Source organism: Lissotriton vulgaris, chromosome 4_1, assembly GCF_964263255.1.
Source record: "Lissotriton vulgaris chromosome 4_1, aLisVul1.2, whole genome shotgun sequence".
Classification (NCBI taxonomy): Eukaryota; Metazoa; Chordata; class Amphibia; order Caudata; family Salamandridae; genus Lissotriton; species Lissotriton vulgaris.
The window spans coordinates 1,763,816,858-1,763,834,261 of record NC_141691.1 but is presented as its reverse complement, the minus strand read 5'-3'; the positions used below and the strand labels follow the sequence as shown (position 1 = coordinate 1,763,834,261).

The following is a 17,404-nucleotide window of genomic DNA, read 5'->3' as shown; positions in this document are numbered from 1 at the left end:
TTTCAATGTCCTAGCAAAGGTTCTTTAAGGGTTTTTAGAGGACGTTTCTGTTGAATAAGTTTCCCTTATTTTTGAGTCATAATTCGGTGTTTACTTTGACGTCATGATGTGTATTTAATTCTCTGCTCAAATGGATGCAAGCTTCATGCAGTTGAATTAACATTTTGCTTATGCTTACCTGGCTAATGGATGTCGTTTTACATTTGTTATTGTCTAATATCTCGATTTGAATGCATGAAAATAGGACTGTTCTGATGCTCTCCGTGTTTCACAAATAAACCATCAGTGTTAACAAACTTTTGTATCTGGTGTTTAGGTTCCACAATAAATGACAAAGATGACGAAAACTTTTCTGCAGAGACTGGACAAAATCATCCTTTTTTCCGGCGGTCTGATTCTATGACATTTCTTGGTTGTATACCTCCTAATCCTTTTGAAGTTCCCTTAGCTGAAGCAATCCCATTGGCAGACCAGCCTCATCTATTGCAGGTGACAAGATACTCGTAAAGCTCATATATTTATATTCTTAACAGTTGTTATGTTCCATCTTTAAATCGTACTATTTTGTTTTTCAGCCAAATGCCAGAAAGGAAGATTTATTTGGTCGCCCAAGTCAGGGTCTTTATTCATCTACAAATAGTGGGAAATGTGTGATGGAAGTGACTGTTGACCGAAATTGCCTGGAGGTAAGAAATCACACTTATACTAATCAAGGATATAGGCAAGCAACTAATTTACTGTAATTTGTTTTGTGCATCACTGGTATGTTACCTAATGGCTCCTCTGTTCTTAAAAGTTACTAATTGTATGTGTTGTATGAAGAGCCTTTATTTGTGTGGGGATTGAAGAGACAGCAATTTGAACAGGCTCTCAAGTACTATTTAGAATTGTTGTGTTACAAGTTTGAAAAAAATAAACTGCTGATCTGCAGTATACAGTCCCAGTGATTAGCTACTTAATACTGGCATGCACATAAACCAAGTTAAAAACGTAATCCTTATCTAAACAGTTAGGTCATACAGCTCTCCTTTTGAGTAACAAGCTTATAGAATATCAATGGGCAAGTTGTGAAAAATGGCTCAAATCTGCTTTTGATACCACTCTCCCTTTGAAACAAATCAGTGTATGTAAACAACGGTCAACCACCTGGTATAATGAAACACTAACAGACCCCAAAAGAAATGTAAATACATAGCAAAATACAGTAGAACTAAGTATGCCCATGAGATTAAGACAAAATTAAAGTTACAATCTCATTAAAGCCACTAAGGGTGACTTTTATGCAACCGAAATCCTAAAAGCAACAAACCCCAGCAAAACGATGTACAGTTGCACACTCATTGACAAACACCAGCTCTCTGATCTAGAAAATTACACAAACACTATATGACAACTTAGAGTAATTTTTCAAACAAAAATCATTAACAATGTCAATAGTCTGGAATAAACATCTACTTTTTGTACTAGGCTTGATATAGAGATTATGGATTTTTCAGCACCAGGTGATCCTCCACCAGCGCTTTCTAACGTGGTCCATTTCGAGCATGATGATTTTTACAAAATCTGCTGGTCAATCTCTTTGGGCCAAAATAATGGAGCTTCCAGCTGGCCCGTTCTGTTCAATCATCAGCCTATAGCTGTTTGATTGGGATGGTTCCAACTGACTGGAAGAAGGCAGTGATTATCCCGTCACTAGAAAAGCCATTAGCAGACCCATTGGTTCTGAGTAACCTCAGACCGATTTCTCTTCTACCTTTTCCAGTAAAGATTCTGGAAAAGCATGTCAACAGAATTTTTGACCATCTAGAAGGAAATCTGTTATACACAGCGCAGATTTTCGGCCCAGACATGGTACAGAATCTGATTAGGTATCATTCATGTACGACCTTCGGATGAAAGCTAACAGGGCAGTTTTGTTGCCCTTGTTTTATTAGATCTATGAGCTGCTTTGGATACCGTTAACTGTGGGATTCTGTTATCAAGACTGGGCATAACAGGATCAGCCTTGAGATGCTGCATCTTGTACCTAGAAGACAGGCAGCAATCAATACATTTTCCTTCTTTTCCAAGTTCAGGGCCAGTAAACGTGGGGTACCACAGGGTACCTCCTTTCGCCCCACATTATTTAATATATATTTGAGACCACTGGCCAAATTATCCATAACCAGGGAATTGTATATATGAAGTATGCAGATGATACACAGTTCATCTCACTATACAACTCCTACCCAAGCTCCTTTGATGCACTTGACAACTGCATGCTTAGTATCACTAATGGGCTCACCTGTACTCACTAAAAATGTAACAAAGGTAATGTGTTGCTCCACATGTAAGGTGCCAAAATTGCTTTCAACAGAGTTTTGGACTTGGCCTGAGGAAACCAGACCCTCACCATACAGACTTGACTTTTACTTAACAAGGAAATAAATTGTCTTCAACCTGTTTTGCGGCATTGAGATATTGGTACAAAATACTTACATTCTTGCCACATTATTTAAGGCCTCTAATAGTGCAAGCTACAATCCTGAGTAGACTTGATTATGGAAATTCCCTGTTTTTTGGCACTCCTGAATATATCATGAAACATCTGTATAGAATTCAGTGAGCAGCTGCACACCTAGCTGCTATAGGTCATCGGCGTCTGCAGTCTTCGATGCATTACACATCTTAGTGGTTCCTGATTGGCCAAGGACAGGGATGGTACCTCGAACCTCTGTAGTGTAGTCTCTGTCCTTCGATCAGGCTACCGCTTCAGAAGGATTTTTCTGTTGCAGCAACAGGGCATGGTTCGGAAATCAAGCCTGCGCAACCTTCACAACCATGCATGGAGATGGAGCTACAGCAATTGACTACATTAGATCTACCACCGGAGATTGTGAATGCCATCCTTGCTGTCCGAGATCCCTCTACAAAGTCCATTTACGCTGGCCTGGTATGAATCAAAACATAAGGTGCTACAAGGGACTAATTTCAAAGACGTTGACTCTTAGTTGACGAGTGGTATCACAATTTCACACTCTTTAGTATCCAGAGGATATCGAATTTGTTTCAAAAACAGCATAAATGCATGGAAGGTAAAGATAAAACAGAGCTAGAGAAAGAGGGTTTGTTCTGAAATAAATCTTTACTTAGTAAAAATGACAAGGGATGTAAACATAAGTCAATTCAAGCAAAAAAAGTCATGAACAAAGAAAGACAACAAATTTTTCTATGGTTCATAACCATGAGTATCAGCTCCAACTAATTCAAGCAAACAAGCAAGATGTCGACGTTTCGGTCTTTGTTGTGTTCAACACAACAAAGACCGAAACGTCGACATCTTGCTATCATCTCCTTTAATGCTGTCGTTAGACGCCAACTTACAACCACGTTTTATTGTTTAATCTGGGTTGTTTGCTTGAATTAGTTGGAGCTGATACTCATGGTTATGAACCATAGAAAAATTTGTTGTCTTTCTTTGTTCATGACTTTTTTTGCTTGAATTGACTTATGTTTACATCCCTTGTCATTTTTACTAAGTAAAGATTTATTTCAGAACAAACCCTCTTTCTCTAGCTCTGTTTTATCTTTACCTTCCATGCATTTATGCTGTTTTTGAAACAAATTCGATATCCTCTGGATACTAAAGAGTGTGAAATTGTGATACCACTCGTCAACGTCTTTGAAATTAGTCCCTTGTAGCACCTTATGTTTTGAACCATAAACTGCCCAAGCCTACAAGGGTTTATTGGGTTTCCCCTGTGAGAAAACTTGGCCTGGTATGAAGTCTGCAGCACAGACCCCTTATAAGCGAAACTGCCAGATGAGTGAGTTTGTTTTTGCCAAACCAGTCATCATTGTTTAAATCCCCTGTTGTGATGCAGCTTATTAAAGGTTCGACACACAGGTTCATTCCCAAACCATGAGGGATGCAACAGTGGGCCCTTAGCTTGGTTCGGACGTTTCTCATGTGCACTCTAAGCTGAAGCACAGATGTCTTCTGACTCAAGACTGTCTTCATCATTGTGTTTACTTTAGCTCACTGTGTGAGTGAACTCTTCAGGCTGTTTTAGGACAGCCGCTTCATGCCACCTTTTTGCCGAGACAAACTGGTGCTGAGGAACCGAGCAGCCTTCTTGCCAAAAGTAATAACTCCTTTTCACCATGGACAATCCAATCCATCAGCCTCTCAGTGTACCTTGCCCCTCCTCATCCCTTAAAAGAGAAGTAGAGGCTTAATCAGTTATACTCCAAAAGAGCTCTAAGCTTCTACATTGATCACACCAAGGAACATTGGGTGAATGATCGACTCCTTATGGGTGTTTTCTGGGGCAAAGAAAGGCAAATCTGTGCAGGATGTGGTCCTTGATGTACACGTTCACAAAGCACTACTGCCTTGACTGGCTGGTCCTAAAGAAACATGTTGCCATTTTGATCCTGCAGGACATTTTGGTCTGAGCCTACTCCACAGTCCCTCTGTCTGTGAGGTACTGCCTTAGTATCTATTCTGAAGGTGAGGTATCAGCGGTTACAAGTATCCAAGTTAATCAGGTAATCATCTTAAATAACGCTGTTCGAGGCATGTGTGCTGTAGATACATATGCTTTTCTTACTCCTGCGATCTAGTGTTGGGTCTGGATTTTTGCAAGTTGTTTTTCTTCAAAGAAGTCTTTTCCAGTCACGAGGTAAGGTGACTCCTCCTTTCGATGATCATATGCATCGACTCCATTGTCAAATTGTTTTCTTTCCACCATAGGGTTCGGACGTGCATTGCAGCTCTCCAATTCAAAAACTTTAATCGGGATCTCGTCAGTGCGCAATTCACTTTTTCTCATTGGTATTATTTTCGATTGCGTTGTAGGAGAGTAGGGTCTGCAATCCTATGATCACCCAGATTTTTTGCTTTTGTTTCACTGGTTTACGACTTTCTCTGGCTGTGGGCCTGCCAATCAGACCCACAGCCTGGCTGTTCTCTCTCTAAATTACAACATGTACCCTAGGTGCATTTACCAATTGGTACTGGGCCACCTTATCAGACCCTGTAACTCAGGGCATAGGTGTACCCAGGGCCTACCAGGGGCTGAAGCATGTATTATGCCACCCCTGGCTGGCCTCCTAAATCTGACACAACTGGCTTCACGACAGCTGGGGCAAGGTGGTGTACTCACCCTTTGCTGTAGATATAGTATACCTATATCTAACTCTAAAAATGGACACACAGATTCCTATCAGTCACTCCTATGGCAGGCCTTGACAATCCTGAATGCAGAGTGCTTGAAATTGTGTGAAATGGTGCTCTGGCATGAGCTGAGCCCGTTTGCAGCTTGCGGAACCAAGTCCTAATAGCTGTTCCATGATAACGCATACCATATACTCTTAAGTGCATTATAATCCTCGCGGTTAAATGCTATCTTTGGTATTGCTTTATCAAAACATGTCGAGTAAGGTGTCATACGAATTGGAATACTAACCCCTCGCCAATTCTGGCGACGGGGTTAGCATTCCACCCTTCTAGAGGGACACGACATGTATGTAACTGTGAACCCCGGTTAAAGTTAAACGAAGCCTCAGCTCCACAAAATGGATGCTGCCACCACAGACACGAGTCTGACCTCCTGCTGCTGGGAGTCCTTCCAGCGAGGAGAGCCTGGACAAAGGGTTTCCTGTCCGGGGCGGTGCTAGCACCATCCCAGACAGGGTTTTGTGTATCCTGGGTAGGCAGGGCTTTACAAGAAGGTGACTGCTGAGTGGCACCCCGGTGCTCACTACGCATAGGCCGGCCAGAACCAGTTCCAGGGGCACACCAGTCCCTGGCCTGGGGAAAGTCCGGCATGGGAGAGGGGTGTAACCACCCCCCTCCTAGTCCCACCCATAGGCAGGACCTAGTCACCGGGTCAGCCCCTTTTCCTAGTATGAAGTTAGGAGCGGGCCCCCTTCCAAATTAGATCATCTTTGGAATCAAGACACGACTTTCTGCGAAAGGACTTCAAGATTTCTTCTTCAAGATTCTCCCTTGTGACTAAGGAGTAGTCACCCTGCATCCGCAGGCACCATCTTAAGAACACTGCGGTCTGCTGCAAGTCCTTCCTCCGGAATCCGACTGCCCAGCTCGACGAGAACCGGCTTCCCTGGCACCTCTGACCTCTACTCACCTCTACAGCAAAGCTGAGAACCGTGAGTGCGACGAGACCTCGAGGGACCGGCCCTCTTCAAGACTGCACGACTTCTTTCCAGCACGACCGCCGAGGGATCCTCTGGTGAGTGCTTTGGGGTCCGAGAAGCCCCGACCCTGAGCAGCTCCAGCACCGAAGTTCAGCCTCCCAGCATCTCCACGATCTGCGTGGGGCCCTTCTGCTCTTTGCTGCTCACCGCGTTGTTTGGCTACTAGCCCGCTGGCTTGTGGCCTTCTTAACGACGCCCGACGACATCACTGCTGCTGGTCTGGTTGCTCCAGACTGGCCCTTGCTCCCTTCCAAAAGAGGAGCACCCCGGACCCTCCTGGTCCACTCAAGACGCCATTTTAGGTCCACCGCGTGGGCTTGAATTAGCCAAGGCTTTGTTGCCCAATCCTGGGTCCAGCGACGCCGACAGCTTCATCCATCGTGGGACAGCTCGCTCCTCCATCCTGGTCGCCGACAATGCCTCCTGGTCTGTGAGTTCTGCAGAGCACAGCGTCACCCACTCACCTAGTCAAGGTGACTACCATCCGGTGCCCTCCTGGTGCCACCTGACTACTGGCTAGTAGTCACGAACTTGGTCCCCTCTGCTTTCAGGTATCGTCCATCTTCAAGATCCAGGCTTGGATCACTTCGAACTCTCTTCACTGGTCGCCTGCCAGCATCTTTCTTCCAGGCTCCTGGTCCGTCTACGAGGATTCCCGACGTCTTTTGAGACCTATGCAGCTGCAGCCCCTGGGCTAGGTAACTTCGGCATTTCGGTGCCCCAGCATAGCCTCACTATCCAAGGGTCAGAATCCACTTTCGTTTTCCTCCTACCAGGTCGGGTTCGCCCGAGAACACTAACTTTGTTATTACTAGCTACCATAGACTTTGTCCCGCATCACGCGTGAGAGTGCACACTCTGCACCCGAGTCCCCTGGGCCTCCTAGAAGTAATCTAAAGATTCTATAGTCAAGACCTAGCGATTCCAAAGCCTATTAGTACTGTACTTACCTGCTAGTAATTTCGCATTCCACTTTCAGAGTATATGGTTTTCCGTGCCCCTCGGGCATTTGTATATACTGTGCTAACTTAAGTATTTTTGTAAGAGTTTTGTTTTGTGCTTAGTACCCTGTCCTCATAAAGAGTACAGGGCTGTTGTGATTCTAATAAATACCTTGTTTATTTTCATAACACTTGTGTGGTGTCCTTTCACTTGGTCTTCAAGGGGTATATGTGATGGTATAACAGCTGGCTTAACACGCCCTCTCGAGTCTTTAGCCTTAGACTGCTCGTATCCACGCTACTAGGATAGCTGGTCTATAAGGTTGACTTATAACCAATCATCAATAAGGGTTGTCTGGACTGATACATAGTGTTCACTAGAATAGTGAGCACTGCATATCAGGCCAACTTCTCACATGCGTTTCCACCTTCTGCTTGACGAAAAAATTGGAAGAATTTCCTTATCGAATCAGGAAACTCTAACTGCAGCATTCGGGCCTAGCTTATTTTCCTCTGTCGACTTCCATTCGAAGATCGGTTGTCGAGTCTTCTAGCGATGGAACGGACGCCATTTCAATTCGGTCCTCTGTGCTATTCCAAATACCTGCGCGCCAACCTTTATAAGAACTTTAACCTCTGTCTCTCCCTGGTGCATAAAGAGGAAGACTGCAACGCCTGTCGGTCGTTTCAATCCAAAAAGACACTGCGGGACCGTCTGGCTCGACGAGGAGACATGCAGCGACACAGCATTGAGGACACTCCTGATATCTTCAGGGAAAATATAGAGCAAGAAGAAATGGAAACTTCAGCCGTGGAAGAGGCTTTCTCGGTCCAGGACTCCTATTTAGAGTTGGAGATCGAACTAGAGTCCCACGATGTTCCAGCTGGACAGGGAGCTGTGACTAACAAAACCCCATTGCCACAAAACCCACTCCAACCAAACAAAAGGCTATTGGGCCAGCACTGCCATTAGGCCATGGTAGGCACAGAAATTGATTCCAATGCCCTGCCTTCTGGCTCGGTACCGAAACAGCAAGTGAATCCTTCCGGCTCGAGATGATACCCCTTCGATTCCGAAACATTCCATCAGTTGGCATAAAGTATAAACCCCCACCATCTTACTCAGTCCTTTTTTAAGGGGAAGTTGCCTTTGGGTTCTTTAGTGGTCTCTAATGCTTGTAAAAAGGCAAATTCCCAAACCTCAGGGGAGGCACCAACTCCAGATAAAGAATCAAAACTAATAGATGCCTCAGGCAAAAGAGTAGCTGCTCAATCAGCCAACCATTGGTGCATAGCCAATACACAAGGCCTATTGGCTCGATATGATGGGGCACACTGGGACAAGATGGAAGAAATATTGCAATATCTCCCAGAAGAACACAAGAAAAAGGGGCCAGAAATAGTGCAGGAAGGGAAACTTCTCTCCAATTCCTCCATCAGATGTGTGTTAGATGCTGCAGATACTGCAGTTAGAGGAGACAACACCAGCATTCTGCTTAGAAGACATGCATGGCTGAGAATTTCTGGTTTCAAACAGGAAGTTCAACAAACTATTCTTATTGCACTGTTTAATAAGGAACTCTTTTTTTGGGCCTCAAATAGACCAATCGCTTGAAAACGTCCCCTGATCATTCATCATCTGTCAGGGGAAGATTACAACAGTTTCTTCCCATTTTGCAATCAATAACACTAGACCAGTTTTGCAGCGTGAATCTTTCTGGATTCACTATGCTGTGCATATTCCGCCATCTAGTGGTTGGAGTTCGGAAAGTGCTTTGTAGTTTATTTATTTTTTCTGTGGGAGGTTGCGAAACCTGATCCCCCTGGTGAGGCTACAACCCCCATTGTGTGTATGCAGGCTCTCAGATTATTTTTTACGCCATGGAGATCGGAGGTGCACTGAAGACATCTCGGATGGGACAGCAGCAGAGGCTGGCAAGAAAAGAGAGCCCACCAGAAACCCTTGAGAGGGGTGGTACCAGACAAAGTACTGTGTTCGCTGGCAGAATGAAGTCTCCAGGTCTTTGGGGGGGTTCTCCGCAGGGAGCTGATAGTTCATCCGACCATGAGGTAAGAATGTGCTCCTTTATTAATTAGACTATGAGGAAAACATGGATGAATTGCTCCGGGTACCAGCATGATTAATTAGTCTATGAGCAAACCACGGTTGATTTGCTCGAGGTACAAGCAAGGAGCCTTAAATAAAGAAGCACGGCCACTCCTTTTATTACAAGGTCACAGCTACCGTGTAGGGCCTAAGGCAGTGTGCCATTGTGCGTTTTACTTGTACACTTTGTGTCTTCGTTATTAAAGCCTACTTCTTAGTTGGTGCTAGGTTGGGAACGCACAACACATGGATCGCACAGCACCTCTGGTAATGGGACAGGGGATGTTTGTACTTTACGTCCGCCTCTTTCAGTAGTTTACAATCTGAACTTCAAACATTAGAAAAGAGGAGTGGAAACGCACAACTGTGCCTCTTCCGCACAGCAACTCTGGGAACTATTCATTCCCAAATCCCCACCCTGTTCAGAACATTGCTAACGTAAGGTTCGCGCGCAATGCTTACAGGTACGGAACCGAACAAAGCTCCTCAGGGAAAGGGCAGGGGTGTTTCTTTAAATAGTTTTAACACCTAATTTAAAGCTGTGGTACATAACGTTTTTTCCTTAACAGGGCTAGGGCGTAAATGTAACGCTTTATGCTTTCAGTTAAAAAAAAATTTAAAAACGAAGGCAGGTTGTTTTTCTAACTTGGCGCAATCCTTAGCAGATACCACAGACGATACTCAGGCCTACACCATAAACAGGCCTAGACCAAAAGTTCTCCCTCACAAACGGTAAAAGAGAAGAAAAAAAAGAAAAGAAAACAGCAGATATTAGTAGGCCTCATTGCAGAACAAACCATTTGTTCAGCACAACTGCAAATATCTGGAAACAACACTTAGAGCGGGTCGCCATATGCTGCTCACGCAGATGGAGGGAAGGGCCATAAAACCCCCCACTCCACTTCAAAGCGGGCACAAGGGATTCTTCAGAGTTGAAGGCCATCCCCCACCCATAAATTATCAGCTTATCTCCAAGAGCGCATTCCTCTAATGCTCTCTGAGAACAGGCAGAGACACAGGAATTTGGAAAAGGGGGTGTGAGAAGTTGGCCTGATATGCAATGCTCACTATTCTAGTGATCACTATGTATCAGTCCAAACAACCCTTATTGATGATTGGTTGTAAGTCAACCTTATAGACCAGCTATCCTAGTAACGTGGATATGAGCAGTCTTCGGGCTAAACTCTAGAGGGCGTGTTAAGCCAGCTGTTATACCATCACATATACCCCTTGAACACCAAGTGAAAGGACACCACACAAGTGTTATGAAAATAAACAGTGTATTTATTAGAATCACAACAGCCCTGTACTCTTTATGAGGACAGGGTACTAAGCACACAACAAAACTCTTATGAAAATACTTCAAGTTGCTCAATTTACACAAATGCCCGCGGGCACGGAAAACCATATACTACAAAAGTGGAATGCGAAATTACTAGCAGGTAAGTACTGGACTAATAGGCTTTGGAATCGCTAGGACTACGTTACTGAACCTTCAGATTACTAGTAGGAGGCCTAGGGGACTCGGGTGCAGAGTGTGCACTCTCACGCGGGATGCGGGACAAAGTCTATGGGAGCTAGTAAAGACAAAGTTAGTGTTCTCGGGCGAACCTGATAAGGTAGATCGAAAACGACAGTGGATCCTGACCCTTGGATAGTGAGGCTATGCTGGGGCACCGAAATGCCGAGTTTACCTAGCCCAGGGGCTGCAGCTGCATATGTCTCAAAAGACGTCGGGAATCCTCGTAGACGAACCAGGAGCCTGAAGAAAGAAGTTGCTGGCAGGCGACCAGTGAAGATAGTTCGAGTTGATCCAAGCCTGGATCGAAGATGGATGACACCTGAAAGCAGAGGGGACCAAGTTCGTGATAAAAGCCAGTAGTCAGGTGGCACCAGGAGGGCACCGGATGGTAGTCTCCTCGACTAGGTGAGTGGGCGACGCTGTGCTCTGCAGATCTCACGGACCAGGAGGCGTTGTCGGCGACCAGGATGGAGGAGCTAGCTGTCCCACGATGGATGATGCTGTCGACGTCGCTGGACCCAGGATTGGGGCAACAAGTCTTGGCAAATTCAAGGCCACGCGGTGGACTCAAAATGGCGTCTGGAGTGGACCAGGAGGGTCCGGGGTGCTCCTCTTTTGGAAGGGAGCAAGGGCCAGTCTGGAGCAACCAGACCAGCAGCAGTGATGTCGTCGGGCGTCGTTAAGAAGGCCACAAGCCAGCGGGCTAGTAGCCAAACAACGCGGTGAGCAGCAAAAAGCAGAAGGGCCCCACGCAGATCGTGGAGATGCTGGGAGGCTGGACTTCGGTGCTGGAGCTGCTCAGGGTCGGGGCTTCTCGGACCCCAAAGCACTCACCAGAGGATCCCTCGGCGGTCGTGCTGGATAGAAGTCGTGCAGTTCTGATGATAGCCGGTCCCTCGAGGTCTCGTCGCACCTACGGCACTCAGCTTAGCTGTAGAGGTAGGTAGAGGTAAGAGGTGCCAGGGAAGCCGGGTCTCGTCGTGCTGGTCGGTCGGATTCCTGAGGAAGGACGTGCAGCAAACCGCAGAGTTTTTAGATGGTGCCTGCGGATGCAGGGTGACTACTCATTAGTCACAAGGGAGAAATCTTGAGAAGAAGTCTTGAGTTCCTTTCGTAGAAAGTAGTTTCAGGATTCAAAGATGATCTAATCTGGAAGGGTCCCCGCTCCTGCCTTTATCCTAAAGAAAGGGGTGGGTACGCGACTAGGTCCTGCCCTAGGGGTGGGACCAGGAAGGGGGGTGGTTACACCCCTCTCCCATGCCAGACTTTCCCCAGGCCAGGGGCTGGTGTGCCCCTGGAACTGGTTCTAGCCGGCAGATGCGTAGTGACCACTGGGGTGCCACTCTGCAGTCACCTTCCTGTAAAGCCCTGCCTACCCAGGATACACAAAACCCTGTCTGGGATGGTGCTAGCACCGCCCCTGACAGGAAACCCTTTGTCCAAGCTCTCCTCGCTGGAAGGACTCCCAGCAGCAGGAGGTCAGACTCGTGTCTGTGGTGGCAGCATCCATTTTGTGGAGCTGAGGCATGAGTTAACTTTAACCGGGGTTCACAGTTACATACATGTCGTGTCCCTCTAGAAGGGTGGAATGCTTTCCCCATCGCCAGAATTGGCGAGGGGTTAGTATTCCAATTCGTATGACACCTTACCCGACATGTTTTGATAAAGCGATACCAAAGATAGCATTTAACCGCAAGGATTATAATGCACTTAAGAGTATATGGTATGCGTTATCATGGAACAGCTATTAGGACTTGGTTCCGCAAGCTGCAAACGGGCTCAGCTCATGCCAGAGCACCATCTCACACGATTCCAAGCACTCTGCCTTCAGGATTGTCAAGGCCTGCCATAGGAGTGACTGATAGGAATCTGTGTGTCCATTTTAGGGTTAGATATAGGTATACTATATCTAAAGCAAAGGGTGATTACACCACCTTGCCCCATCTGTCGTGCAGCCAGTTGTGTCAGATTTAGATGGCCATCCAGGGGTGGCAAAATACATGCTTCAGCCCCTGGTAGACCCTGGGTACACCTATGCCCTGAGTTACAGGGTCTGATAAGGTGGCCCAGTACCAATTGGAAATGTACCTAAGGTACATGGAATCCATTTTAGAGAGAGAGCAGTAGGCCTGGGGTCCTGATTGGCAGGGCCCCAGGTCAACTAAGTCGGAAAACCAGCAAAACACCAGGCAAAAAAGTTGGGGGCAACCATAGTCAGGTATCCACCTTCCTACAGGGGTCCCCAGCAACAACATAAAATGTTGGCTGGGGCTATCAAATATAGTACATAGTCCCTTTATAACATAACGCAAGGGCCCAAAAACGCGCTACAACCTTTGGCACTATTTATAGCCGCTCAAGGCATTTGACTTAATAGTAAGCCGCAGGTACAAATAACCCATGCTGCTGCCTCCAACACGCATTAACACGTGTGCCAGGGCACATTTAATCGCAGCTGCAAAATGAAACAGCTGCCTCACAATTATGGGGGAAAAGTGATGCAGATCAATTACACGCGAAATGCCCCGTATTGCTCCAGAAACTGCCAAGCTTTAAACTAAGAAAAAAGCAACAGTTCACGAATAACCTATGCTGGCGCATCAAACACGCATTAACACGTGGGCCAGGGAAAAATCCATCGCAACTGCAAAGGAAACAGCTGCCTTACAACTATTGTGCTAAGTCATAAACAATCCAGCTACAAAGCACATGGCCAGGAATATCACAATAACACGGGTAATATGCAAACAGATTACCAGTGACTACGGCCCCTTTCAAAGCATTATTGTTCTGCTGCAGGGCACTGCAACCGTCAGAATCACAAAGGTGTTCACACCACAAGGTACAAAGGCACGCAATATTGCAGCTTTACAGCTCTGCAACCTCGAACGTGGCAAGGCTATGTTAATCCCTGCTACAAGGGATCAAGAATGAATAGCATTAATCTTGCACACATAAATACAGGGGCTGGGGCTACATGTGGACACGTACATACATCCATGCACCTTTCACTTTATAAAGGTTAAACCAATAAAGGGCAGAGTAAAAGGAAATAATTTGAGGTTGCATTTGTATGCACCCAAGAGATATACAGTCAGCCCTTATTGCAGCTCAAACATTGGAACACATAAAATACCCACATCAAAGGTGGGTTACATAATATATATATATATATATATATATATAGGTGTGTGTGTATTTATATATCATGGGCGCATATATATATCTAGGTATTTCAATGTACAGGGATACATATAAAGATATATCCATGAAGAAAACACTAAATAAATACATAAATAAAATATATATAAACGGGTGTGTGTATATATAGTTGTATGTATACATATATATTTGTACATTCAACTATAGGAGTGTGTATAGTTTTCGTATAGGGCTGTATATATGTAGGTATATGTATACAGGTATACGTGTATATATACATATATTTGTGTGTAGAAGTGTAGGTATGTATAGGTGTATATATGCGGGCATATAAGCTCCACTTATCAGTAACACTCAGCGCATGGCCCCTGGGTTAAATATACAACATACATAATTTTCTGAAACAGACAGTGTTGCAGAAAGGACACAATGTATACTCAAAGCACACTGTTACTTCTAAGGGGTATTGGAGTCTCACTCAGCGAGACTACAAACCCAAAAATGCATGTTCATATCTACGCACGCTACACAGCATTTCTTTCACCAATGCAATATATACTTGCAGCACAACATTATGTTGCTTCCAAAACAAGGGTGATTCAACTTCACTAAATGGGCTGATCACCATGAGAGGGGTGGGTTTACCACACTCACCTCACACAACTATTGCAGTACAACATTATGGTTGCTTCCATAACCAGGGTGATTCAACTTCACTAAATGGGCTGATCACCATGAGAGGGGTGGGTTTACCACAACCACACTCACCTCACACAACTATTGCAGTACAACATTATGTTGCTTCCAAAACAAGGGTGATTCAATTTCACTAAATGGGCTGATCACCATGAGACGGGTGGTCTTACCACAACCACACTCGCCAAAAGGTGGAAGTCTTCTCCTACCACAGAGACTGCCTTCACACCATAAGGGAGCTGGCAGCTCTTCATGGGGAGTTAGCCACCGATTCCAATCAGAAAGCCGGCAACTGAGGTTCACTGCGGCCTTTCTGAACACCATAAAGAAGCTGGGGGCTCTTCAATGGAGTTAACCAAGACTTCCAAAGGCATCCCATATGGCCGACCAACTGCGGTTCACCACGACCATAAAATTTGCCAACTACAGTGGGGCGTGCACACCCTACCACCACGTGCTGCACATACGCACAGTAACACAAACACAATCAAAGCAATACCTCAAACATTGCATATGCCTACCCTATAGCAAAGTAGGTTGACTGGGATCATGTATGAACACATACCCCACATGTTGGCCACCCGAGGGGACCCCCTACTCATCACAAGGTATAAGGGCAAATGCAACACACACCTAACTAGGGCTTGTTCTCGTTACAACTACCATTACCTTACATAAGGGCACAAAGAACACAAGCAGGGTTCAGTTCTTTAGGCTTCCGGCCTACATAATAGAAACTACACATGGTCTTTACACGTCACAGACAAAGGTTACAGTGTTTCTCCCTTGCACGGAATCACAAGGCAGCTCAATACCAAATAACACAAGGCAATGGCCTAATAAAAATTAGGAGACCATTCGCAAGTAGTTAGCCAAAAGGCCCACTGGGCGCGATACACTCAAAGGGCCGTCACCTTCCTTGAACCCAGTGGCCAAACTAAGTCCAGGACAACTTCTCCTGTACAAGTCAATATTTGGGTAGACCACATGGGTGGAGTACTCTTCGTAAAGAAAGAATTAGCGCGCACATATGTGGGCTTTTGCATCAAAATATATATATTAGATATAGGGCTGATATAGCATCAGGTACTCTTGTATGTAGAAGCTAAGGCAGATAATAGGGTAAGCCTTTCCTCTACCCTCTTTTTTTCTCCTAAGAACATTAACAGGACGCATAAGCAGGTAATAGCGCCCATGTTCTACAATACCATAACCACGGACGGGTGGTAACAAATGTCAATAGGGCATCAGCATGCCCCTGCAGTGATCTGGGCTACCAAGGTGAGCATCAGACAACAAATACATACTCCAATAAATCAACCAGGCACCCCAGAAAACCATTAAGCCTTATCTACTTATGGTAGTAAAAACCGGCCCATTGCATCAAAAAAAAAAGGGAGCTAGTGGTTGGTAAGGACCATATTAAAAATAGCACGCACAGAATATAACAAGGAAATCAGGTGTTAGCCTACACAAGGATGAATGGGCCTAGAACGTTTAACCATTTGAATAAAACGTCCATTGGGGTTGTTCCTGGTCACATCTAACATTTTTTAAGCAAATACAAATTAATACGCAAAGTAGTACGTATATGGTTACTTTCCTCAAAGGAAAGCCGTATGGATACCTACTAGGTAAACAGGTAGGCCAATAATTAGCTGGAGGGGCACGGGCCCACTCTGCCAGGAAGAGGGGTGCAACAATAGCCGCCTTGGCTAACACACCCTTTCAAGTGGGCTTTGGTGCACACGTTCACGAAGCACTACTGTCTGGATATACAAATCAACAAGGAAGTACTAGTCGGACAGACAGTGCTTCAACATATTTTCAACAACCAACGCTCATCTTCCACCCAGCCGCCGCAAACGTAACTAAACCGCTACAAAGTCTATGCACAGCATAGTGAATCCAGAAAGATTCATGCTGCAAAACGAATAGTTTCTTACTTGTCTGTGTAGTTTTGCAGCTTGAAGATCTTTCTGGATTCACTAGCGAACCCACCCACCTCCGCCAGAAAGATGAGGCTGGAGAAGCAGGCTGTAATACAAGGATATATAGAGATATAGATGTTTGCTTACGTATGTAAACACATACATGCAAAAAAAAAAACAGGTGTGTACATGTCAATAGGTATATAATATTTATATAGAAGTCTCCTTTTAAAAATCTACAAGTGTCTCGGTACTCTCAGCCCCTTAGGCAATATATATAGTAGACTTATTAAACGATGAGAAAAAAAAATCGCAAGTCAGAAGGGGAAAAAATAATCTGAGAGTCTGCACACACACGATGGGGGTTGTAGCCTCATCAGGGGGGGATCAGGTTTCGCAACCTCCCACAGCAAAAACATTTTTAAAAAATACAAAGCACTTTCCGAACTCCAACCACTAGATGGCGGAATATGCACAGCATAGGGAATCCAGAAAGATCTTCAAGCTGCAAAACTACACCAACCGGTAAGAAACTATTCGTTCTCCTTCCATACTACGAAAAATTGGGATTACCACAAATAGACCTCTTTGCCACAGCAGAGAACTCAAAATGGCCAGACTTTGCCTCCAGGCTTCCACGCCCTCTATTCAAAGGCAATGCCCTATGGATCAACTGGCCATTGAAATTTTATTACGCTTTTCCGCCTCTCCCTCGCCTTCCATTTCTGGTTCTGAAACTCAGGCAGACCTCTCTCACACGGATTCTGGTGGCTCCCACATGGCTTTGTCAACCATTGTTCACCACACTATTAGAACTCTCAATAGTTCCACACCAGAAGCTTCA

General features: G+C 45.2%; 1 protein-coding gene across 18 annotated transcripts in view; it reads left to right on the top strand.

Moving 5' to 3' along the window:
• The window catches only part of UBR5 (ubiquitin protein ligase E3 component n-recognin 5), a 2,064,863-nt gene that overhangs the window by 1,552,782 nt on the left and 494,677 nt on the right, over nt 1–17,404 (top strand). For all 18 annotated transcript variants that reach the window (XM_086966085.1, XM_086966077.1, XM_086966080.1 and 15 more), the window contains 2 exons: nt 317–489; nt 576–686. In XM_086966085.1, coding sequence (XP_086822211.1) covers nt 317–489; nt 576–686 — 284 coding nt within the window. The remainder of the gene's footprint in view (nt 1–316; nt 490–575; nt 687–17,404) is intronic.